Source organism: Protopterus annectens, chromosome 2.part1 (genome assembly GCF_019279795.1).
Source record: "Protopterus annectens isolate FY-2018-M chromosome 2.part1, PAN1.0, whole genome shotgun sequence".
Lineage (NCBI taxonomy): Eukaryota > Metazoa > Chordata > Ceratodontiformes > Protopteridae > Protopterus > Protopterus annectens.
The window spans coordinates 1786452293-1786479867 of record NC_056729.1 but is presented as its reverse complement, the minus strand read 5'-3'; the positions used below and the strand labels follow the sequence as shown (position 1 = coordinate 1786479867).

The 27575-nt window shown below is 41.8% G+C and overlaps 1 protein-coding gene across 1 annotated transcript in view; it reads right to left on the bottom strand.

The window, feature by feature from the left end:
• Positions 1–27575, bottom strand: part of MASP2 (MBL associated serine protease 2) — a 900261-nt gene that overhangs the window by 184629 nt on the left and 688057 nt on the right. Inside the window, exon 8 of the mRNA XM_044063217.1 lies at positions 18256–18334. Within this exon, the coding sequence (XP_043919152.1) occupies positions 18256–18334 (79 nt within the window). The remainder of the gene's footprint in view (positions 1–18255; positions 18335–27575) is intronic.

The following is a 27575-nucleotide window of genomic DNA, read 5'->3' as shown; positions in this document are numbered from 1 at the left end:
CAGAGATGTCAGAAACTCCTTCAGCTCTGTTAATGGTGGTTTAGTCAGAGGACTGTCTCCTACTGCCCTTTCCTCTTGTGCCATATGTTTTGCCTGGCATTTGGCTGCACTGATCATGTTGATGGCTCATTGTTCTGGCCACTGACAGCATTTATGTCATTAATGACATCTCACTAGGCATGGTTGCAGAAGGGCCATTCACATTTGGCTGATCATCTGCCAATCATGGGGACAAGTGGGCTTGTAGCAAGATGTCATTCTCTGCTTGGAGAACTTTTCTGTTTCCTATGTTGTTTCATTGTTTTCTGAAATATAAATATGTCTGTAAGGAATGTTATGTTCCTCACAGATATATTGCTACCTACACAACTTCAAAGTCTAGGGACAGGTGTGCAAGAACCATGTAGCATTGGCATGCATATGGGTGACCACTCATTAATATATGGGGTATGCATGCAAAGGTGGGATTGATTAAGTCTCACCAGCCACCCTCTCCAAAAACAGTGAAGCTGCATAGACCGGACAAGTAATGCCCTCTCACACTATTTAACAGCTGAGGAGCATAACTGTTATACAGACATCCATCCTTAACCCCTTTTCTCATTTTGTACATGCGGTCGGGGTGTCAATTAGTGACAATCATCTTGAGCCAAGGTATATACTGCCATGGTAGTTCATCCATACCACTCACTTGCACACACACTCGCACCTACAGCCAATTTAGAGTGTCCAATCCACCTACTGCATGTCTTTGGAATGTGGGAGGAAACTGGACCACCTGGAGGAAACCCAAGTGACATGGGGAGGACATGCAGACTCCACACAGTAGGCACCCCAGCCAAGAATCAAACCAGAAAATCTCTTGCTGTGAGATGACAATACTAGTCACTGCACCACTATGGCCACAGACCTGTGAGAGAAAGCACCCTCAAGGCATACATGTTTCAAGCCAAACTAGTGTATTTGGGAATTTTTTTATATCTGTACAGTAGGGTAAACCAAAAACACATCTAATACACCCTACCAAGACCCTATATAATTTAGTAATATCACAGTTGATTGAGAAAAATGCCAGGAACATATTGACTGGTGGTAGGAAGTGGGTTGTGTAGGAACAAAACTGTAATTTTTTAGTGTCAACTTGTTTGCTGCATAAAGTTCTATGTATACTATTCTCTTCACCCACCACCTACTGGCAAACACACAATCCTCATTACTATCTAGAGGCATCAACTTACAAGAGCCTCTTACCGTACTATACTGTATCTTGTTCCAGGTGCCTCACTTAATAATATTTTCAACACACACACACACACACACACACACACACACACACACACACACACACACACACACACACACACACACACACACACACACACACACACACACACACACACACACACACACACACACACACGCACGCACGCACACACACACACACACACACACACACACACACACACACACACACACACACACGTCAGTACTGTAGCATCTTTTGTTGAAAGTTAAAAACTGTGTACACCCTCAGACATCTCTCATATCATTACACACTGAATGCTCTGTGCTTGGCCTATAGCCATATATTGACTGTATCAACACACAAACATGTAGGAATCATAAATGCATTTAAAATCAATCTGCCACCCTACAGTAACCCCACTCCCCATTTCCCTGCTGTGGAAGGACACAAACAGTCAAGGTACCACATAAGGAGATAAGTGATAACTGATTTCAGCACATTAATAGTTGCTGTAGTTAGACGTTTGGCTTTTTAATGTTTTTTACTAGATTGGTTTGTTGTGCTTTTGCAGTCTTCCATAGTACAATAAAGTCCATTGCAGATGTAGGATCTTATTTTGAGCAGTTTTTGAAGCTTCTAGCTTGGCTATCATGCTAATGAGGCAAAAGGCCATAAATATACCTGAAAAGCATGCCTTCCTCATTGCAGCAATGACTAATGCTGTGCAGACAGGCTCGTTCTCCTACATACACTCACATGAACAACTGCAATGTGCACTGAACATGTGTGGGAGGGTCATTGATCCCCTTGGGAATATAGAGATGTCTAGTTTAGTTTTGTAGTCTTTGTAGGTGCTAAAGAGCAAGACTGCTATTACACTTAGGTGAAATGAAGCTAGTACAGTTTCCATACCGGAGTTCACACCCTAACACCATTATGCCACACCATCCACATGTGTACACAGCAAAGGTGGCACCAGACTAACTAGCTGCCCAGTGTTTTCCATCACATGCAAAGTCAAAGTGCATGACCATAAGAGGGATACCACAGTCCTCTGGAATGTGACTTTCTGAATGACTATGGTTTTCAATGGCATAGATTTTGACAAGGTTCCCAGGTGGTGCCGAAAGAAGTACAAATCTTCATCTACCTGCTACATAGAATACTCTGGGACAACCTGATGAGGGATAACTATCCCCAATATAAAATATATGACTGGAACAGTCTTGCCAGGGTGGTTTCACATGTCACTGGCATACCCGCTCTGGTGAGCAGCATCAGCACCATTAAAGTGACCAGAAAAGGAACCTATTCTTAGCTGTTGGGAAGACATCCGATCAAGGGTCCCCGAGATGTATTTTAAGTACTTTTAATAGTTTGCTGTTTTTAAATTTCATGTAAGTTATATATGTTTGGATTGGTGTTCTAATTTAGGATTTCTTTATTTTTTTGTCATTCTGTTGCAGCTGAGGAGAAACTCTTGAAGAACTCTGCTATTTCTCTGATGAGAATGGAGCAACTCTCCTGGTAGAGGAGTGCATTTGATGTTGTGACATATTCAGTAATATTCATTAATATAGCTGCCAGTTATGTTTTCACAGTGCAAAAGCAGGTACCTGTGGAAGTGGTATTGTTTAGGTAGGTTATTGCATCCTACATATTACCGGTTGGGGTAAGTGTACATATTATATGAAGATATGCACTGCTTGGTTTGTAAATATGAATTTGGGTAAGCAGTGGCAGGTGTCATAATGGTTGTATAACTTCTTGATGTTGTAACATCTTTAGAACTGGAAAAACAAAGTATTGCACTTGAAGGTAGGGCTCTTCACATAATCCCAAGTAGGGCATATGACACACAGTCATAGGTTACACAGGCACTTACTCTTACTGACATGGGCCCATCTGCCCTAATGTAGGGGATCTGTTGGTCAGTGGCCTGATAAATGTTGCATGCAGCATCCAAGCACACTGCCTGTGTTGATGTTTGTATATCTCTATCTGTCTATATATATATATATATATATATATATATATATATATATATATATATATACCCAGCCACTGGGGATGCACAAGCCAGTGCATTTCTTTGTGCCGGTCCCAAGCCCGGATAAATGGGGAGGGTTACATCAGGAAGGGCATCCGGCGTAAAACTTCACCAAATCTTTTCATGCAGTCACCAGTTAATATTTCCATACCGGATTAGTCGAGGCCCGGGTTAACAATGACCACCACCAGTACTGTTAGCCAACAGGGTGCTGGTGAAAATTGGGCTACTGTTGGCTGAAGGAGGAGAAGAGGCGGAAGGCATGGCCGAAGGCAGGAAGAGAGGAGAAAGACTAGGACTGTGGTAGTTAGGGTTGGAACTTTGAATGTTGGCAGTATGACTGGTATATGGAGAGATCTAGCTGATATGATGGACAGAATGAAGGTTGGTATATTGTGTGTGCAAGAGACCAGATGGAAGGGGAGTAAGGCTAGGTGTATCGGAGGTGGGTTCAAATTGTTTTATCATGGTGTGGATGGGAGGAGAAATGGCGTAGGAGTTATTCTGAAGGAACAGTATGCGAAGAGTGTTTTGGAGGTGAAAAGGGTGTCAGATAGAGTGATGTTTATGAAGCTGGAAATTGATGGTGTAATGATTAATGCTGTTAGTGCATATGCTCCACAAGTTGGGTGTGCAATGGATGAGAAAGAAAAATTTTGGAGTGAATTGGATGAAGTGGTCATGACTGTACCCAAGGGTGAGAGAGTGGTGATTGGAGCAGATTTAAATGGGCATGTTGGTGAAGGAAAGAGTGGGGATGAGGAAGTGATGGGTAGGTATGGTGTTAAACAAAGGAATGCAAAAGGTCAGATGGTAGTGGATTTTGCGAAAAGGATGGAGATGGCTGTGGTGAATACGTATTTTAACAAGAGGGAGGAGCATAGGGTGACATACAAGAGTGGAGGAAGATGTACACAGGTGGATTATATCTTATGTAGGAGGGCCAGTTTGAAGGAGATTGGATACTGTAAAGTGGTGGCCGGAGAAAGTGTAGTTAGGCAGCATAGGATGGTGGTTTGTAGGATGATGCTGGTGATCAAGAAGAGGAGGAGGAGTGTGAGGGCAGCACCAAGGATCAAATGGTGGAAATTGAAAAGGGGTAATTGTGAGGTGGAGTTCAGGGATGAGTTAAGACAGGCACTGGGTGGCAGTGAAGAGTTACCAAATAGCTGGGTAACTACAGCAGAGCTATTAAGGGAGATGGCTACAAAGGTGCTTGCTGTCACATCGGGACAGAGGAAGGACGACAAGGAGACATGGTGGTGGAATGAGGAAGTACAGAAGAGTATACAGGCAAAGAGGTTGGCAAAGAAGAAGTGGGATTGTCAGAGAGATGAAAGTAGACAGGAGTATAAGGAGATGAGGTGTATGGCAAAGAGAGAGGTGGCGAAGGCTAAGGATAAGGCATATGAAGAGTTGTATGAAAGGTTGGACACTAAGAAGGGAGAAAAGGGCCTGTACTGATTGGCTAGACAGAGGGACCCAGCTAAGAAAGATGTGCAGCAGGTAAAGGTGATAAAGGATAATGAGGGAAACATACTCACAAGTGAGGAGAGTGTGTTGAGGAGATGGAAAGAGTACTTTGAGGGGTTGATGAATGAAGAGAATGAGAGGGAGAGAAGGTTGGATGATGTAGGGATAGTGAATCATGAAGTACAATGGATTAGCAAGGAGGAAGTAAGGATAGCTATGAAGAGAATGAAGAATGGGAAGGCTGTTGGCCCAGATGACATACCTGTGGAAACATGGAGGTGTTTAGGTGAAATGGCAGTGGAGTTTTTAACCAGATTGTTTAATGAGATCTTGGAAAGTGAGAGGATGCCTGAGGAATGGAGAAAAAGTGTTTGGTGCCGATTTTTAAGAATAAGGGTGATGTGCAGAGCTGTAGTAACTACAGAGGGATTAAATTGATCAGTCGCAGCATGAAGTTATGGGAAAGAGTAGTGGAAGCTAGGTTAAGAAGGGATGTGATGATTAGTGAACAGCAGTATGGTTTCATGCCGGGAAAGAGCACTGCAGATGCGATGTTTGCTCTGAGAGTGTTGATGGAGAAGTACAGAGAATGTCAGAAGGAGTTGCATTGTGTTTTTGCAGACTTGGAGAAGGCATATGACAGGGTGCCTAGAGAGGAGTTGTGGTATTGTATGAGGAAGTCAGGAGTGTCAGAGAAGTATGTAAGAGTGGTACAGGATATGTACGAGGATAGTGTGACAGCCGTGAGGTCTGCGGTGGGAGTGAAAGATGCGTTTAAGGTGGAGGTGGGGTTATATCAAGGATCAGCTCTGAGCCCTTTCTTATTTGCAATGGTGATGGACAGGTTGACAGATGAGATCAGACAGGAGTCCCCATGGACTATGATGTTTGCAGATGACATTGTGATCTGTAGTGAGAGTAGGGAACAGGTGGAGGAGATCCTGGAGAGATGGAGATATGCTCTAGAGAGAAGAGGAATGAAGGTCAGCAGGACTAAGACAGAATATATTTGTGTGAATGAGAGGGAGGATAGAGGAATGGTGAGGATGCAGGGAGTAGAGGTGGTGAAGGTGGATGAGTTTAAATACTTGGGGTCAATAGTTCAGAGTAACGGTGAGTGTGGAAGAGAGGTGAAGAAGAGAGTACAGGCAGGATGGAGTGCATGGAGAAGAGTGTCAGGAGTGATTTGTGACAGACGAGTACCTGTAAGAGTGAAAGGGAAGGTCTACAAGAGGGTAGTGAGACCAGCTATGTTATATGGGGTTGGAGTCAGTGGCATTGACAAAAAGGCAGGAGTTTGAGCTGGATGTGGCAGAGTTAAAGATGTTAAGATTTGCACTGGGTGTGACGAGGGTGGACAGGATTAGGAATAATTAGAGTGTCAGCCCAGGTTGGAAGGTTTGGAGACAAAGCCAGAGAGGCAAGATTACATTGGTTTGGACATGTGCTGAGAAGGGATGTGGAGTATATTGGGAAAAAGATGCTAAGGATGAAGCTACCAGGTAACAGGAAAAGAGGAAGGCCTAAGATAAGGTTTATGGATGTAGTGAGAGAGGACATGCAGATGGTTGGTGTGACAGAGCAAGATGCAGAAGACAGGAAGAAATGGAAACAGGTGATCCGCTGTCGCGACCCCTAACGGGAACAGCCGAAAGAAGATGATGATATATATATATATATATATATATATATATATATATATATATACACACACACACACACACACACACACACACACACACACACACATACAAACTGCAGTGGTGGTGCTGCGGTAGCGTTGTTGCCTCACAGTTAGATGTTGCCCATTCGATTCTCAGTTAGAGTGTCTTCTGTGTAGCGATATGCGTGAATGGGCATTCCTTCATTGAAGGTTGTGCATTAGGCCCAGCAAGCCAGTACGTAAAAATCTACTGCCAATCATTAGCGGACCAGAGTTCTGCTGTGGCGACCCCTAACCGGGGAAAAGCCGAAAGACACAAACAAACATACATATAGCAGTGCAGTGGTGCAGAGGTTAGTGTTGTCACCTCACAGCAAGAAGTTCTCCAGTTTGATGCTCGGCTGGGGTGCCTTCTGTGCAAGTGTGCATGTCCTTCCTGCATTCATGTGTGTTTCTTCCCGCATTCCAAAGACATGTATCTGGAACTGTTCCTCCACAGGCCTCCGCTGAAAATGGGCTCTGCCCCAGTTGGCTTTCCCGATAAACAAATGTTATATGTATATATACATATATATGTGTGTGTGTACATTTTTGGGGAAAGGGGCTGTGTAATTCTTAGTGGAAACTGGCGTTCGTCATGGACATGCAGTTATTGTGGGTTGCAGCTTTTTGTTTATGGGGGGTATCATTTTGGGGCGGTTATTTATCTGGGGCCTCACACTGATTGCTGGATCTGATCCTGTTGAGTACATTTTGCTATACTTCTGTCTGACAGATGTAACTGTTGGTCATACATTCCCTGTCCATACCCATGTTTGTATTAAAATATGACCTTGTCATGTGTGCTGCTGGGTACTGCTTCCTATATAGTATGTGTGGAGTCTACAGCCACAATAATTCACATAGAGGCTACAGTATTTTGTGCACAATACTAGCACGCCACTCAACATACACACTTGTGCACACAGTGAAGGTATTGGGACCTATGACACAGCCACACATTCTTGCCCATCCTACCATACAGCCATGTAATAATGCAGGTAGGCAGAAGTATTGGCATGTCATGCTTGTTTATTATGGGTTATATGTCACATACCTAATAGTAATATTTCCTATCCTCTTCTCTTCTCTCTCCTTGTATTTATCATCATTCTTCAGTTTCATTGTTATGTGGTGTTTTTTTCTTTAATTTCTCTCCACAGCATCTGCTATGGCTATGCCCCCCCCGGGTACAGCCTTCTCCTACCAGACCTTCACATGGCTCCAGGCCTGCTTCCTTTTTGGGTGTAATGGGGGCAGCCTATTGTTCCCTCAGGTGGCACTGTTAGGGGTGCACAATTTGTCACATGGTGGGATTTGGCAGAGATGATAGGGGAGTTGCTAGACCAAAAGCTAGAGCTTCCTTCAGCTACCTGGAGAGGTTATATATATGGCTTAAAGAGTCACACCACTGCATGGCTCTGCTTTCCCTACCTCAAAAGGGGTCCAAGGTAGAAGATGGTCAGGCTGCTGACTAACATTTCCCTTGGTCTACCCCAGGCAGTATGGGAAAAAGAGGATTATATCTACACTATCTCCTATTGGGAAAAATAGGATTATATCCACACTATCCCCTATTGGGAAAAATAGGATTATATCTACAGTATCCCCTATTCTGATGTTCTCTTTCCTTGTGTGTCACCTCTCTCCCCTGTGTGTTGTCCAGTCCTCCCCATCACCAATGTAATCCCATTATCTGTATGTCTCTAATTACACTGTCACACCCCCAAGTGTCAGTACCTCCTACGTAAGTCTTTGTCCATGTTTTATGTTTCTTTGTGTGCTCCTACTTCCAAACCTTTCTCTCTCTCTCTTTCCATCCTTTGTCTTAACCTCACATCCTTTTCCATCTTTACTTCTCCACGAAAAGTGAGCACCTGACCTTACAAAAAAGTGTATTCTTTCCCCTCCCTACTCCCATTCTTACCTGTCTGCATTTTATTTATTTAATTCTGCATCTGAAAGCCAAGAAAGTCTACTCCCATTCGTACCTAGCCTGATCCAGTGTTGTCCTTTTTTCATCTGATTCAACTGATGGGGTTCAGACTCTTCCCCTATTCATAATCCCTATCTTCCACCCTCTGAATACCTTAGATCTCATTTGCCACATGATTAAATGGTCATGTTTTTTTTTCAGGGCTCTAATCTCCATCTTTTTGGTGTGAGTGTAAGTCAAGCTTCATTTTTCTTCTTCTTCTTCTGATATTAAATTTAGGTGTACTCCCTTTTCTACCCCTACTTTAAGTGTTATTTATATATATATATATATATATATATATATATATATATATATATATATATATATATATATATTTTTTAATCATGGATATTTAGTTTTTTAGGATAGTCAGATGTCTTATAGGTGTCATGTTAAGCTTTGTCATTCATGTATTCCGGTTGCTATCATTTAAGGTGTTTGCCCTTTGGGCCCATTTTTCATATCTAACCTTATTATGTACAGTGCTTTTTCTTCTTTTTCAGACAGGATGTCTGATAAAAATTTAAAGGAGTGCTCCATGTATGACCATAAGATCCCTCCACAGGACCCTAATGCTCTGTGCCTCTACTGTTTAGGAGCAGCCCACTTGGACACTAGCTGTGAGACTTGTGCCTACTTTGGACATAATCAACTTCAGAACAGGAAAGACTAATATTGAAAGAATTGCTGCTAGCTCAGCCAAGTTCTTCTTCCACATCCCCTTCAAAACTTTTGAAGAAATGTATCTCTTTCTTTTCTGAAGAAATGTCAAGCAGAGGTCTTTATTTTGCCTCTGAAGAAATGTCACCACTGAAGAAAGTGTCCAAAAATAGACCAGACAATCTCCGTACTACTGTGTCTGTTATACTTTATTTGTCTCAGAACAAATTCTTGCCAAACAGTTAATTTTGTCAGAGCTATTTCAATTATATTATAACACAGCTCGACAGATGAATAGATCAAGGCACACTTAGTCTAAAACGTCACCCACTGAATGAAACATACTGTCCAGTTTATATACTCTTTTCAACCAATGTTATTTTTAATGTCCTTGTGACTTATTCTTCTGGTTTCTGTCTGTGTCATGAAAAAGTCCATGGTTATTTCATGCCCTTTTTTGGTCCTCTCTGTATCTGAAACCTTCACAAAAGTATCTCCACATCATCTTTGTGTCACTTGGCCTGTCTGCATTTTATTTATTTAATTCTGCATCTGAAAGCCAAGAAAGTCAACTTCCTTTTTTCTATAACAGGATGCATTTACAGTAATGCCCACAGCTATATGTTATTAATATCTAAGCTGAACATAACTGTTCTTGCAAAGCAAGCATATTATTTTGAAAACTGCTGTTTGGCCTTGCACATTTCCTTTCACTGTACACACAGTATATTGGGGAAAAGCATTTTAATTTACACAGTATCTATCAACTTTCAAAAAAAAAACTTTGCAAAAAAAAAAAGTATCTTCCTAAACTGCAGAGAAGCAAGACTCCTGAGAAGGCTGCTGATAAATCTAGAAAAAGGACTCCAGACCTGCCAGCCACCTAGCTTTGGCACCTAAAATTTCTAAGTATTCAGTTATGAAGCCTGGATGGATCTGATCGTCTCGTCTGTTAAGGTTCTCTCTAGATCCAGTTAGCCCTTGATTGCACTCTCTAAAACTACAGGAATAAAGACTATTGAGGTGTTCTTCAGTATCTTCCTCAGCCAGGTCTGCCCATTCTTTGATAAGTCATACTGAAACTGACATCGGTAGATTGATGTGAATGTATCCTTTGACAGCAGATCCATTTAGGGGTTATCTTGGCACCATCTACACAGACTGACTTGAGAACAGCCCCCTCACCCTCTCCACTCAGGACTCTGACCTCGATCTAACCTTTGTATCCAAGACCCACGGATTCCAGTTTACTCAAAGCACCTACAATGGTGCCGATAGACCTTGTTTCTTCAGATTCAGCTTTACTCCACTCCTTTTTGACAACACTGTTAGATCCAGAAGGGAATCAGAGCCCATTAGTACCAGGGTTGCTGAGAACAGGTTGAGTTTGAAGCTGACGGGGCAGTCTCTGCCTCTCAGAGCCTTGGTTCTAGATAGCTTGGCTCTGATGCTGGCATCGGACCCAGGATGTGTTGGTGTTGAGGGAGGATTTTTGGATCCAATTCCTCAGGAATTTTTCTTGACTCCAATTTCAGGCTCAGCATTCAAGGCCATCAAGAGAGCTCATGTTTCAAGAGAAGGGGTGTGTCCTTCCCATTCAGATACATCCTGACCTCTTTCTTTTTCTGTATTGACCTCTGCTCCTTCTCATCAACAGGGAAAGTCAGCTCCAAAAAATCTCAACGTAGTATCAGTTTTGAGTTCCCATTCTGATTCAGATCCATCGTTTGATATGCCCAAATGTCATATCCATAGGAAACAGCGGTGTAAACAGAGGCACTTAGATTCATTGCCTGAATCTGTTACTGAAGACATGGATTTGGATGAAGGGAAAGGTTCCCCTAGATCTCCCTTTGGGCACATAATTTTAGTGAAATCCTGGAATTAATGCAACCGAAGAGGGGGTTGGTCCACTGACACTTTCTGAGGAAGTAACCATGTTTCTGGAGGCTTTTGTGGCTGACTCCTCTTCCTGACACCATTATTGATTTTCTGGCTCAGAGAGCCTGGAACAAACCTGGCACAGTGGAGTCCATTCCAAAGAAGGCAGACAAAATATTAGCTGCTCCCAAGAATTGTACACACTACAGTGAAGGTCTCCCATTGGATGCTATGGTCATAGTGGTGGCCACTAAGAAGGTACTCTCTGAAGATAGCACATCTTTTCACTCTCTCCAACAGGAAATCAAAGACTCTGGACACATTTTAAAAATGGACTTATGCTTCAGCGACCTTTTCACTCAGAGCGCTTTACTTGGCTCATGCCATATGTTGATACAGCTGATTTGACTTAGTGGTGTGTTGCTCTGACTCTAGTGCACAGGGTCCTGGGGTCAAGACTTTGCAGTTATATCTTTATAAGCTCCGTGGTGCATGTGATAACTATGTAGCACTATAGTACAAATAACTAGATAGGTAGGGGTTCTAATTTCAGCACAGGCAACTGTGTGTGACTATTTGTAGTACACAGTCAGTAGTGAGGAATTTGGGTTCCCAGGTTGATACCAACCTGACTTTTAACCACCATGTTGCTTCCATTGTACGGAAAGCTTTCTACATGGCCCACCTCATAAGTAAGGGTATCTCATCCATGGACAAAGAAGTCATAAGAGCCCTGTATTCTTCCCTTATAAGGCCAATTATTGAGTACAAGGCCCCCTTTGGCATGTATCTCACAAAGCACATGCAGCAGCTGGAGAGACCACAGAGGTTCCTCACCAGGAGAATCCAGGGCTTCAAACACCTACCCTACACAGATAGGCTAAAAGCTCTGTCCCTCTACTCAGTTTTATACAGACTCCTCAGAGGTGACCTCTGTATGGCATACAAAGCAGTCTCAGACCCCACCTTGATTGGACTGCTGCATATCCGCAAGTCAAGCTCCACTCAAGCAACCCATACTCACGACTTCAACCTGGTCTGTGATATCAATAAGACTTGTTGATGGGACAGATTTGTGTCCCAGAGTCTCCCCCATCTGTGGAATAGACTTCCTCTTCACATCAGGCAGAATGTCTTATTATCCCTTTTTATGTGCAACCTGGATAACTGGATGGGAAACAGAAAATACACTCCTGGGATTCCACCTGTGTCCCTGCTGGACAGGGGCTCTGGGTGCTGATTTGTCTAAACATGGGCTAAACTCTTGGCTAGGCTTATAAGGGCCTTAGGACTAATAGCCTAGTAACCTCCTATGATCCTATGATCCTATGTTTTCAGAGAAGACTGATCAAAGAACTTACAGATTCTCTCTTGGGTAACTTGGCAGTGATATCCAGAATAAGTGGAATTACAGCTGTCTACTCTATATCTCTTTCCAGTGTTTCCATGTGACTGCTCTGAAATGTAGCTGGTGGGATGTCAAAAGCTGCAAGGACAGGCATAGCTATTCATTGCCATGACTGAATGTAGTTTTATAATTTTGTGAAATGCATTAAGACAGCCTTCATTAATGCTCCATTTGATGGTTTTACTGTTTTTGTACCCAAGATCAAAGACATACTAGCTAAAAGTGAACATGACGGTAGGACTCTGTCTGCCATGGGAATCCACTTCTCTACTCCTCAAAAGACCTTCAGAAAATCGCAGGGTTTTAACCAGAGTGCTTCTTCAGATAAACCCTCCTTTGGTGGTTGTTGGGGGGGGGGTAACTTCAATTGACATCGTCCTAGAGGCAGAACTGTTCTGCAAAACCAAGGATTTTACAGACCCATTTTGGAGAAATCCTTTCAGTTTTCCTGAAGGTTTGCTCAGCTGCCGCTCTCTGGAGGGTGTCTAGGGGCTCTTATTGCTGTATCCACAAAACCTGGCAGGCCCTTACTATGGATTCTTGGGTGCTGTGGATAATCACCAGAGAATACACATTGATAGGTAAAAGAGCCATCCAAAAGGTCTCAACAATCCAACAAGTATCTGGTATCTACTCCAGATTCTTTTTAGTACCAAAGAAAACAGGGGACTTAAGGCCCATATTGGACCTCAGTCACTTAAACCGGGTCTATATCACGTTGTCGAACTTTTAAAAGTTCGAATGTCATATGATCCAACATATGATTGAACTTTTAAAAGTTTGAATGTTTCAACAGAAATCTCCATACAGTATAGAATGGGAAAATTTCCCTTTCTGCACTGTAGTGCGAACTCAGAATTGGTATATTTCAAGAGAGAGGGATTGGGGGGTGCAGGGTGGTCGCCCCCCCCTGCTTAAACCATTCAGGTAGGTTTTTTCTTTGGTTTATTTTTTTTATTACATTTTCAAACTTTTAAAAGTTCGATCATATGGTGTCGACCATATGATGTTCGAACTTAAACCTATTTCTGAAGCAGACAGAGTTTCAGGTGGTCATGGTTCAAGCCATTCTATCTTTTCTGAGGAAGGATAGCTAGATGTGCTAAACAGTTTTCCAGGATGCTTATATCATGTGAAGAGACACAAACAATCAAGGAAATTTCTCCACTTCAGGCTGGGAGCCAGTCATTATCTGTTCAGGGCTCTGCCTTTTGGGCTCACCATAGACCCCCAAGGTTCACCAAATGCATGGCAGTAGTCACAGCCCATCTCAGCTTGCAAGGATTCCAGATGTTTCCCTATTTGGATGACTGGCTCTTAACTGCTCCAGCCAAGGTTCTCCTTATCAGAAGGTGGGACACTTTACTCCAGTTACTTCACAATCTAGGGATCACTGTACATCTCTCCAAGAGTCAACTGACTCCCAAACAATCCATAGAATTTATCAGATGCCAGCCTGATACCTTGAATCAGAAGGTTCTTCTACCACACTCCAGAATCCTGAACCTTCAAATAGTAGTCAGCCAAGTCATATCCCCCCTCCTCCACCGGCACAACTAATTCTAATGCTTCTAGGTCTCATAGCTTCTACAATCACTCTGATACCCCTTTCACAATTCTACATGAAAGTTTTCAAGTGGATATTGTCAGTCCAGTGGTCACAGGAACATCACCCATTGAGTACCCTGATCAAGCTTACTCCAGTATACAAGTCACATGTCAGCTGGTGGATATCCTCCCCCATTCTTTATGAAGATTGCTCCTTTTGTCCTCCATCTCTGGTAGCAGTGGTTACAACAGGTGCTTCCCTTTTAGGGTGAGGGGAGCATTATGATGGAAGGACTGTTCAAGGTGCCAGAACACTGTTAGAGGCCAACCTACACATCAATGTTCTAGAGATGACAGCAGTCCTTTTAGCGTTCCAGACTTTTCAAGACTCTCTTCCAGAAGGTTTGTTTTCAATTCAGACAGATTAAATATTCAGTAGTCTGGTTCATAAACAAGTAGGGGTGGACCACTTGTTATCCACTGTGTCAGGAAGCAGTGAGAGTGTGGCAATGGGTGATGTCTTCCCATTGCTTTCTTATATGAACACACATCCTGGGGACTTCAAATGTGCTACCAGGCAGGCTAAAAAGAAACATTATTTTGCCTCATGAGTGATCTTTCAATCAGTCAGTGGTAAACAAAATATCCTGCTGCTGGGGTCGATCTTGCTGCAATCTGTTTGCTTCTCACCTGAACAACAAGTGCAACAGTTACTTTGCCTCCACAGTGTTAGCCACAGAGGAGCTCTCTAGTCCACAATGTGTTCCCGGGGCTTCATTATGCCTTTCTTCCTTTTCCCTTAATGATGAAATTCATTCAGAAAGCCAAGAGGTGCAAGGTGAAAGTGATCCTCATTGCTCCTTATTGGCCCCGACAGATTTGTTTCCCATGAGTTGGGAGGGTGGCCTAATGGTAAAGGTGTTTGCCTTACAAACACAAGGTGCAGGGTTTGAGTCTCACAAGGGATAATTGGCTAGGCTTCCAATGGCTCGCAAGGGCAGTTAGCCTAGTATGAACCTATGAGCCTATGTCTATGGTCTTATCTAATATGTCCTCCCTGGACACGGGTTAATAGTCCATATCACCTATCACATCCTTCTGGGTATCCTCTCCTGAACCTGGACACCCTAAACCTAACTGCTTGGTTTCTCCAGTTTTGATGATGGCCAGAGATGCCAGGTTTTCAGAAGAACTACCACACATCCTGAAAGCTTCTCAGTAGGCTAGCACCAGGAAACTTTATAGAAGTACTTGGAAAAGATTTCATTCTGCGTCACAGATAAAGGATTAGATCCCTTTTCTGCTTCTCTCCCTTATATATTAAACTTCCTTTCAGAATTGTATTTTAATACAACACATTTTTCCATTTTATATGCTATCAGAAAAGGCTCTAACTTCTTCACTATAAAAGTGCAACTGACAGCTATTTCTAAGTTTCATATTGGCCATAACCACAAACCTATAGCTGCACTGAGAGTTTTGAAAGCTTTTCTTAGAGAAACATTTCTTCTTAGACATGGAATAAGGACCCAGTTCCCCCGTGGGATATCACAATAATGTTTCAAGCCCTCACAAAATCTCCTTTTGAACCAGCAAATTCAGTGGATATTAAGTTCTTGATTTGGGAAATAATCTTCTTGGTAGCAGTTAGTTCAGCCAAAAGAATTTCAGAATTGCAAGCTATTTCTTGTAAACATCCATGTCTGTTTTTTTTTTTTCACAAAGAAAGTTTTCTTGAACCAAACCCTTATTTTATCCCTAAGTTGGAATCTGAATATAACATCAATCAATTCATTAATCTTCCGGTATTCTTCCCAAAGTGTTCGAACAAAGGAGAATATACTTTGCATCTGATGTTCACAGACAGCTCAGATTTTATCTTCATAGAACAAAAAACTACAGAAAATCTGATCAATTGTTTCTGGCTTTTTCCCAAGCTTGATTAAGTTATGATCATAGCTCTCAACCTCCTAGAACAAGAAATCTGTACAGAGCCATAAATAATGAGGGGACAAAGGCTCACAAATAGGGACACTTTTTAAATATTGCTCATACAAACTTGAAAAGCTTATAGAATAACAGGTTTTGCATTTGCACAGATTTTCTGAAGGGTATGAAGTCTGAAACTCAAATGTCTGTCATTATCCCCTGACTTAAACCCTGAGTGATCTGCCAATGATTTGCTAGAAAACGACACTCATAGGTTCATAGGTAGATACTAGGCTATCTGCCCTAGGGCATTTATAAGCCTAGCCAGAGTATATTTGGCTTCTGCCTCCCTATTAGATTAATCTACTGTGCCTCTGTAAAGTAGGTCACAGAAGGTACCCTTTTAAGATTAGTTTACTGTGCCTCTGTCTAGCAGGGACACAGGAGAGATCCCAGGGGTGAATTTGCGATTTCCCATCCACGCGTCCAAATTTCGCTTGAAGAGGGTCAGCGAGGGGCTATGTCTAACATGAATTGGGATTCTATTCCAGAGTGAGGGGAGCCTCTGGGAAATGAATCTGTCCCTCCAGCATGTCCTATTTATTTTTGTGCTGAGGTTTAGGTCCCTGGAGCGTGTAGCTGTAAGGGACTTGGATTTTTTGAGGTGGAGCATGTCCATTAATTCTGGGTTTGACATGGCTTTGTACGTCAGGCATAGATCGCCTCTGAGTAGGCAGTAAGCAACTGAGTATAGCTGGAGTTTCTTTAGTCGAGCTGCATAGGACATCTGTTTGTAGCCCATGATCCTCTTGGTGAGGTACTTTTGGGGTCTCTCCAGTTGCTGCAGGTGTCGGGTAAGGTACATCCCAAAAGGGGCATTGTATTCAATTATGGGCGTGATGTGTGACGAGTAGAGGGGCACAATGACCTCTCTTGATCTAGATGCAAACCCTTTTGTGATAAGATGGGCTATATAGAAGGCCTTTCTAACCACTTTGGCAATGTGATTATCAAAGGAGAGATTATTATCTACGTTGGTCCCCAAATCTCTAATTACTTCTTCCGTACTTAATGGATTACCACCTATGTGGTAATTTGTGGGCACCTTGTTTTTCCCAAAGGGGATGACTATGCACTTTTTAGCATTTAGCTTTAGGCCATGGTTAAATATTTATAAACTCATATGAGAAATGAACCATAAATATGAGGCAGAAATTTGGACATTCTGCAGAAATCTGTACAGTTGAGCGGTATATGGTTATGATGTATCTAAGGCTACTCTTTCTAGATGGTTGTCAAATTGCATTTTGTTTGTTTATGATAAACTTGGTTTACAGTTACTCAAAAAACATACAGCTCATTTAGCTAGGTCAGTGGCGACAGCAGCAGTTTTTCAAATAAATTTGGCAGTTGATAAAATTTGTGCTGCAGCAACATGATCTACAGTTCATACCTTTGTGTCTCATTATCATCTGACTGTATAATCCAGACTTTGCTCATCTTTTGGCTCTTCTGTGCTCAGGAATATCCTTCTAGGAGGCCACCTGGAGAGAACGTAGCTAGGGAATCTGTCCCACCAGTTAAATCAGTCGAAAATAGACAACATCGGATATGAAAGATATGTCACATTGTAGCACATGTACACAGACTCATTAAAGGTTTAAAAAGTGTCACTTGTGAAGCTGGCACCACACTCACCTTTGGTGCTGAACAACCAGAAGGCTGTGGGTTCTATTCCTAACCCAGGTGATTGTATTACTGACAATGAAGTGCTGCACTCCTGAAAGTGCTGTCCTTCAGATTAGACATTAAACCAAGGTTCTGTCTGCTTGAGTTGGTGATAACTCAGATGGATGTAAAAGACCCAATGGCACTCATCAAAAGGAGTAGGTGAAGTTCCCTGATGCCCCTGCGAAATGCCTCCTAGTAGTGTAAATACCACCTTGGGTCATCCCTGAAAAGAGGCTACTGGGCTAGGGGAACTAATCTGGTTAACAAAGGCTAAATAAAATCCAGTTTGCTAATGTAGCAATGAAAATGCAGCACATCAATATAATTTCCCAATGTGTCTTTAAGAAGACTGTTGCAGTGACATATTTGTACACTGTATGCACCTTTTTTTCTACTGTGAGCATGTCTGGAATGCACTTACTGCATATAGTGAGTTTGTCTGTTTGATGAAACTGCAAACATAAGCATGAAATAAACACTTGTGTTAATCTTATTCCTGGATGACAGAGAAAATATACTGAACTTCTAGCTTTGCATCTGTAAAACATAATTTAATAAGTACTGATATTTAAAATCTTAATTGCAAACTAGAAAAGTGTGGTTTCTTTCAAACAAAAGGAAAGAAAGGAACAAAACTGAATCAACTCACTTTCACATAGAGGTGGCTGTTTATCCCAAGTTCCATCTTTTCTGCATTCTGTTGTGAATGATGTCAAGGTGCTGCTACCCTGAAAAATAAGCTTAACAATTTACTATGCATGTTGTATTTGTGTATTCTAATATCATACACTTTCCCTTTCCATGTTATATGCTATCAGAAAAAATACAATACAACACCTAAATCATGTTTTACTTGCTTGCAATGAATTAAAATTTTTAAACAGTCTCACAAGCCATGCAGAACGTCCTAAATACTTTATTTCTCAGTGACAACATTCTCAGATGTAGGGAGTCCAGATCCAGAAAACTGATATGTACAAGTTGCAGTGTTTGTGTATTCATATTTTTCAGTAATGTCTTCCATCCCCCCATCTTGTACATGAATGTGGGTGATTAGGACCTCCAATATTACCTGATTCAAGACAATGTATTTGGACGGTGCAGTGGTGCAACGGTTAACGTTGTTACCTCACAGCAAGAGGTTCTCCAGTTTGATTCTCGACTGGGTTGTCTTCTGTGTGGAGTCTGCATGTCCTCCCTGCATTCGTGTGAGTTTTCTCTGGGTGCTCCGTTTTCTTCCCATGCGTCTGGAGCATTTTTCCCTGGGCCTCAGCTGAAAATTGGCTCATTCCAAGTTGAACTTTCCTGGTAAATAAATGTTAAATAAATAAATAAAATGTACTGAACTTGACTGTGAACTGAAGATAAATGCCACCCATTCCTTTTCCATTGCTGTCAGTGTTATTCCTAAATGCTTGGATCTTGGACTTGCCTTATTTCCTATTGCTGTTAACTCTGTCAATTTTGTCCAACATGTGCAGAATACTGTATTACACTCTGACAATGCCTTCACAGGACTTATCAGAGATCACAGGAGGACTTAAGGATATCAGAGATAGCTGGCTGCTTGGTGAGTGACTTCACATGATTTAAAGTAAAACTAAAACCATGCTGTCTGACTCCTTGCTAAGTTATATGACATCACACTGTCTTGCCAGATGCCAGCTCCTCCAAATAATAGATACTGCATAAATGGCTGGCTTTTTAAAATTGTCCCTTTTACCAGAACCTTCTTATAACACCAGTCTGAAATTAAGATTCCCATCCAATAATATTAACTTAGTCTGAATTTAACTTATTTTACTTATTTACTTTATGTATTTGTAGCTGCGGTGGTGCAGCGGTAGCGTTGTCGCTTCATAGCAAGAGGTTCTCCCGTTTGATTCTCGGCTGGAGTGCCTTCTGTGTGGAGTCTGCATGTCCTCCCCATGGTCGAGTGGCATTCAAAAGACATGCGTAAATCGGCGTGCCTTTGTTGAAGGTTGGGCATTGGGCTGGCACCTCGGCACCATAAAAATCTACTGCCAATCATTAGCGGACCGGAGTTCCGCTGTGGTGACCCTTAACCAGGAAAAGACGAAAGAAGAACATTTACTTTATGTATTTATTCTGTGTTGACCAGGTTCACCCCACTAAGTCAATATTCTCTTTTTGGGTGACCCCACAGGCAGTATTTATACTAATTAGAGGAAATTTGTCCAGGGCACTGGTGAAATTCCTCTACTTTTTTCAATAAGTGCCATGGGATATTTTACATCCACCCAAGCAACCACCACCTCATGCAGGTGAGACCTCAGCTTAATGCCGCATCCAAAGGATGGAATATCAATTATCTTACTAGATGTCATAGGTATAACTGTAACATTTGTAAGACTGAAAACTCATTTTCAGATAAGACTTAGCTCAAAATGGGACTTCCACGATGGCTGCACACTGATCAACAGCTTAACTTCAGCTCTTTCAGTTTAAAATAAAAACTGAAAGATAAGGGCCAGGAACTCTGCCAGTTTTAATAAGTTCAGTTACTGGCTACTAAGCACACTGCCTGAATGCCAGCAATGAAGACACTTAGAGAGCCTTAAAGAAAATCAAGTAGAAAAGCTGAAGAGAAAACACTGACTGGGAAAAAATCTTGCAGTTGTTCAGAAAAAACAGTCCAAGCTTCCACTTTAGTGCAAGATTTGGCTTCCAGTAATCTAGGGTAAAAATAAATCAAATGTGTTCAGAGTTGATTAAAATAAAATAAATATTGTAGGAGTATATCAATTCAAATAACAAAAGATAGAAAAAAATGGAAGAAGCTTTAAACAGATATTCAGATGAACTCATAAAACTGCATAAATTAAGTGCTGAAATGAAGAAAAGGTTGGCTGAGTATGAAAGTGCTCAAGAAGAGATGTTTCAAAAATGGTAGAATTAGAGGACAGAGTTCTCAGGGAAAAACAAAGGCTTTCTGTTGTACCAGAAGAACTGTAAGGAACAAACTGTATTCATTTTATGAAGACACACATAAGCAAGTGGACTGGAATTCCACAGCAGTATTTGTTAACTGAAAGGGCACGTTTTGTGTATGCTCCAAATCTGGCCATGAGAAAACAGCCAATACTTGTATTAGTAAAGCTGCAATTATAGCAGCAGAAATAGCTGATCCAGACAAAACAATGACAGATGGGCAAAGTATTAAAAGTTGGAGATAGTAGAGTGGTTTTGGAAAATTATTATTCACTGTACACCAGGCAGAAGAGAAGCAACTGTACACCAGGCAGAAGAGAAGCAATTTTATTCCAGCAATAAGGGAATGTTCAGAGGCAGGTGTAAAATTCAAGCTGTCTTAAGAATATTTTTCCTGGAGGATCAAAGTCATTTTTGATGCAGAACAGGCTAAGGAGAAAATACAAAGGTTTGTCCAACAAAAAGTGAGTTATCAAGCAGAAGGGACCTCTGCTTCTCATTCTTCAGATAATAAAGTTCATAGAGAGACTTTGCCAGTGAAACCTTTTACAGTGTTCCAAAGGAAAATGCTTGCGAGTCAGGAAAAAGCACAGGAGTTGACTAGAAAATCGGTACCTTGGAAAATGGAGATGAACAGAAAGACCAGCAACATGAAAATTAGTCAATACATTTGAGATTACAAAGCATCAATCACATTTGTGAAATATGGCTGTGCCAGGAACAGTGGAATGCATTGATGTTTGTTGACTTTGTTAAACTTGTTAGGGACTGAAAGGCATTTGCCTCATTTCACGTCATTGCTGTTTAGAAGGAGACTAATGGGAAGGGAAGAAGAAGGAAAATGGTAACTGTAAGTAAAACACTTTCTATTCTTAACCGTATTTCTATTAAACCCTTCATGATATAAAATCGGATGTTGTTAATCTTCATTCATTCCTTATTGATGGGTGTCGGTTCTGTCCTCTGAACCGAGACGGCCGTTATAACAAGCTCACACCAGCTCAAAAAAATCTTGAGCTGTCTTAGCCATAGTGCCCCTCTCTATATTACCTCAGATCTCGTCTGCCGCATACTGAATAAAGACGTGTCAGGCTGGCTCTCAGCTATGTCATTTATAAATGTTCACATTTTGTCTATTGTTAAAGCTTCTTCTTTCTTTTTTGCATATACCTAGCTAGCCTACTGTTAGTCGCATACTTTTTGATTATTTGTGTAAGTGTCCCTCCCTCTCTTTTCTCCCTTTTTACCAAGTTTGATACTCTTTGTACCATTGCTGGTACAGGCCTTCCCTTACCTGTGAGGTAATTCCCAATACCATTGTTGGTATTCTCTTTTTCTTTCTCCCATTTACTGCATTAAAAAAAAAAACATCCTTTCTTCTACTTTGTGATTGAGTGTGTTTTATCTTTTGTGGCTAAATTGTATATATTTTTTTTGTTCAAGTATTTTTATTCAATTTTTCAAACCAATAATTAATAAAGTTTACAGATCAAGTAAGAATAAGCTGAATAAACTATTTACAAAATGTACAATGGTCTCAAATCAAATAATGACAAAAGGAACACAATCGTAGATACACAAACAAATATTATACATTAAAACCAAAACAAAAAATTGACTTTTTACTTCCTCTCCTCTTATGAAGGTAAAGTTGTGTCTGTTTTAAGTGTCTCAATTAGGGAGATAGCTTTCTCCCAAGGATTATTTATCCATTTCCTAGGAAAGATTCTCATTTGGTAACCAAGCACAAAGAGCAGTGAAACTAAAACAAAAACAGTATAGTTCCGGTGACAATGAAGGCTGTCTTCTCAATGCCAAATATGATTGTCTAAAAACACAAAATATAGTCCAATAAAGATGTTTCTAAAAACAGATTTAATGAGTACACCAGATATAACAAAACAAAACAAAAAACAAAACATCCACTGATTTAACGCTTTCTTCTCCCTCCGGAGACTTCCTCAGAATTAGTTAACTGACAGATTTTAACATCTTATATACAAACTGGCCTGGCAATAAAGATTAATTAATTAATTGATTGATTGTCTCTTAAAGACCTACTATACATACTAGGCCATCAAAAATAAGTTGACATGATAGGTTGACCTTTTAAAAAAACAGTGAATTCATACTATAAAGGAATAGTATAACACCACAGTTTAGTAAAATAATCCAAGACAACATGTTCCACCGAAATAATGGCAATTCCGTGCTGTCTTAATCTATCTTTTCAAACATCTACAAATATGAACCTTTGTATTCAAAAATAAATATTGATATTTGAATAATGATGCCCATATATAGGCTTATAAATAATGTTAAAATCTGTCAATTAACTGATTCTGAGGAAGTCTCCGGAGGGAGACGAAAGCGCTAAATCAGTGGATGTTTTGTTTTTTGTTTTGTTTTGTTATATCTGGTGTACTCATTAAATCTGTTTTTAGAAAGATTCTCATTTCCTTGACTTTGATTTCTAACAGTGCTACATCTTTAAATTGCATAATTGTTGTGCTACTATGTTTGAGAAAAAGAGTACTATTGGGTTTAAGTGCTGTGAAGAATGTGACAGGAAAATGCCTAATGCTGCTAGCCATACATACTGTGTTAACTGTCTTGGGGTACCACACATATCTGTAAAATCCCCATGTGACATTTGTAAATCTTTTAGCTCCCGACGTTGGCAGAATGCCAAAATAAATGCATGCTCAAAGGTCTTCTTAAATCTCCATTTGCGGAGGATATTTCTGAGGAGGAGGGCTCATCCCCTCCAAAGAAAGAACACAAAAAGAGAGGCAAATTTTTACCTTCTTTTTCTTCTCACACTAGTGAGTCCAAATCTTCAAAGCCAAAGGCAAAAATCTCTAAACTGGCACCAACATTCTCAACACCGGGGCCTCAAACCCCTTCCATGGTGCTGTCTTCAGTTCCGGCACCTCAGCAGCTGGCTACAGTGCCACCCTTGGCACCTATTCCTCAAACTCTGACTTCGACACTGATTGTGATAACATTACCAACTTCCCTTTTGGCACCAAAAATAGTCATTCCAACACCGGTCACTTCCCCCCTACCTGTACATCATGCTGGTCCTTCGACCTTGGTGCCAAAAGGTGAAATAACCCCTCGGAATGGATATTCCCCTTTGGTGGATCCATTTTTTTGGTTAACAATGTAGCCCCTTCTTAGAGCTTCCTGACTTCCTGTCGGGGATATCCACGCACTCCTCCAGGAACCTTTCAGAACTGGACGTAGTGAGGCTTGTGGATCAGCTACTGGTGGGCAGAGGTTTTCCAACACCCTCCAAATCCTCCCTCCCACCTGAAGCTGAGGATTTTTCTCCATGGACTCATACATACTTTCCTCCTTGACCTCCCTGGAGTATCAGAGCCTTTGACACCAATGCTAACCCCGGTTCCAGCTTCTTCAGCTCCATTGGTAGACCTTATCATGGCTCTGGAGTCTACCCTTTGGTCTTTGATTCATCTGGAGCTGGGCCATCATCGGGATTGACACTGGTCTGTTGGCACCGTGGTCCCTAGTGTGGCACCTGTTTTTTCCTCGGCTCCATCTACTATAGCTCTGGTTGCTTTGGTGGAACTGGATCCTCCCGTGGCTCCTTCCCTTGGAGTGGGTTCATCAGAGTGGGGTGTGAACCCGGTCCTGAAATTTTCTTTCTTCATTCTGGGCTCCCATCCCCCTTTGGAGGACCTGCTTTCCAGGTGATGGAGAGGGCACTTGCCTTGCCAAGCTTCCAGCTGATACCTTCAGTGCTGGAGACCCATATATACCTTTCCTCTGAGCCATAGTTGACACAACCCACTACTCAAGGACACCGGGCACAGGAATATCAAAACATCCCTCCACAAGTTACAAACTCTGCAAAGTCCTCCTCAGATGTCCCAATAGAGGAGGTACCTCACAAGAGATCATACAAGAGGAAGTATGTGGATTCCCATGAAGAATCCCTCACCAAAGATACAGACTACGATGGAGGGGAAGGGTCCCCATGGTCACCCCCCTGAGGATGTCTCCTTTGGAGACATACTGGAGATCCTGAAGCAGCGGGGGAACTGGAAGTCCACCTTCTTGCAGGCTTTCTGTGTCCGGCCCTCTACTTCCTGGTTGACCCCACCTGCAGATGACCTGGTTTAGCTCATAGTGCAGCATGCCTGGAAGAATCCTGATACCACTGAATCACATCCCCTGGAGACCAGACAAAATTCTTTCTCCTCTAGAGGACAGTCCACACTGGCCCAAGGGCCTGCCAGTCGATGCTATGGTTGTGGCAGCAGCCACTAAGAAAGAGCTAGCTGAGGAAAGCTCTAATGTCCATTCCCCTAACAGGGAGTCTTGGGTGATAGACAAACTTGGGAAGTGGGTGTACTCTTCAGCAACCTTCGCCATCTGGTCACTGAACTGTCTGGCACACTTTACCTGGCTTCAGAGAGGTCTAATCTCAGAACTCTCTGAAACACTTGCAGGCGCAAATGCTGATGGGGTACATGACAAAGTTGCCTCCCAGCTTGCCACCAGTCCTCCATGTGGTTGATTTCTCATTTTGCCAAAGGGTCGGCTAGAGTGGTGGGTACAGGCGTTGCCATGAGACGTCACACCTGGATGAGCTTATGTGATTTTGTGGATCCCTTTAAGTCTTCCTTCCTGAATGCTCCCATAGAGGCCTCTTCACTTTTTGGCCCTAAGTTAAAAGACACTTTAGCCAGATGTGAAAAGGACGGTAAGACCTTTTCTGCAGTAGGCATATGTTTTTCCACCCCTCCCAATGATCCTATTCTAGGAGTCAGAGAAGTGGAAAAATGTGGTATAAGAAATCCCAGTGTCCTTTCCATGACACATGTGGTGAGTTTTCCCCCCGGGGCAGATGGGAGAACTCAGCTAGAAGATGCCCCTTTAGAGGCAGAGGGGGTCCGCATAATCAGGGATCCAGAGATTCCTTCTCTGGACAACCCTATCAGCACTCCTGAAGAGTGGCATGACTGCTTACCTCTGGAAGCAGTCAGGGGACAATTTTCTCTGCACCACCTTGCCTGGCAAACAATAACCACAGATCTTTGGGTGCGGACAATAATTGCCAGAGGTTACCACATCCCTTTCAACCTTTACTCAAGTCTGCTAACACATATTCCTGATGTTCCACCCAGTCAAAGGGAAGTAGCAGCTCAAGAAATCTGAAAGCTGCTTCAAAAGAGGGCCATCCAAACAGTCCCACCAGACCAGATAGGATCCAGATTCTACTCGAGGTTCTTTTTAGTGCCAAAAAAGACAGGTTCTGGAGACCAATTCTGGACCTCATCATCCTAAACAAATTTGCCAAACAAATGTGATTCCGGAAAGTCATGGTTCAGTCTATACTTCCTTTTCTGGAGAAGGATGATTGGATGTGCTCGATAGATCTTCATGATACGTATTACCACATAAAAATGGACAAACACTCCAGAAGATTCCTCTGCATCTGGCTGGGATCCAATCACTACCAATTCCAAGCACTGCCCTTTTGTCTCTCTCTACTGCCCCCAGTGTGTTCACCAAATGCATGGCAGTGGTAACAACTCACTTGAGACTGCAAGGATTCCGGGTGTGTCCATATTTAGATGACTGGCTCCTCATTGCCCCAACCAAGCATCTACTGGTTTCAGCCACTCATTACACTCTACAACTACTGGAACACTTGGGGATAACAGTAAACAAAGACAAATGCAACTTGACTTCTTCTCAAAGACTGGAGTTCATAGGAGCAAATTTCAACACTCAGTCTTGCCTAGTCTCCCTCCCACTCCACAGGCTGGAAAGACTCAGATTTCAACTCCGGGTGATACTCTGTCAGGACAAACCTCTGGCTCGGGCAATCCTCCAACTATTAGGGTCAATGGCAGCATCGATAACAATAGTTACACTAGCAAGACTGCACAAGAGACTACTACACTGGCTTTTACTAATGCAATGGTCTCTGCTTTTTTAATTTCTTCAAGTTTTTTGGGTTTCTAATACCATGACGGGAATGGACCCCATTCCTAAGTCAAAGTATGATTAAAGTTCATGAAATCAGTATTGTTTCACTCCTTGATGTCAGTCAAAAGTGCTCTTTGCAGCACCCGCAATGTGTCCAGTAATGACTCCTTCTGCAATTTGTACGGGGTTACATGAACAGGTAACATATCTAAATACGATTGTAAATTCTTTTTTATAAGACCGGTTGCTCCTACTACTATTTGAACTGTCTGGGTATCTTTCTTCCACATGGCTCTCATTTCTGCCTGCAGATCAAGGTATTTTATGACTTTGTGTCTCTCTGTATGTAAGACACTGTAGTCACTGGGCATGGCAATTTCAATGATCAGTGCTACTTTTGTCTTCTTTTCTTGGACCACTATATCCGGTTTTCTAGGATCTATCTTTTGAACTGTTGGTAATGGGTGATCCCATGTTATATAAACTTCATAATTTTCTATGATTCTTTGCGGCACATTTCTAGTGTTTTGCAGCCACTTCGATACCATAATGTTTGCACAATTTCCAGTGTAACAGTCTCACCACATTATTATTCCTTTCAGTATACAGTCCCTCTGCCATTAGTGCGTCACAACCAGCAACAAGATGTGTGACTGTTTCCAGTTCGGTTCTACAAAACCTACATTTGTCTGTTTCTCCCACATGTTCAATGAACTTTGTAAACCAGCGTGTATGTAGCCCACTATCTTGGGCTGCCAATATTAACCTTTCATTTCTTGGTTTAAATTCGCCTCTCCTTAACCATTCCTGCTTTCGTTCTTGATCAACATGAGGCTCTCCCAGAAGTTTTCTATACTTGCAACTATATTTATGTTTTTTCCACATTTCTTGCCTTCTCATCTGATCCTTCACCTTATATTCTTTCTTTTGTTTTTTGGAACATTCAGTTGCTGCCTGGTTTTTATCCACTTCTGGTTTGATTTCCATTCCTGCTTGACGTCGATATGCTTATGCTAAATTAACCAGAGAATAGGCAAACAAAACAAACTTCTC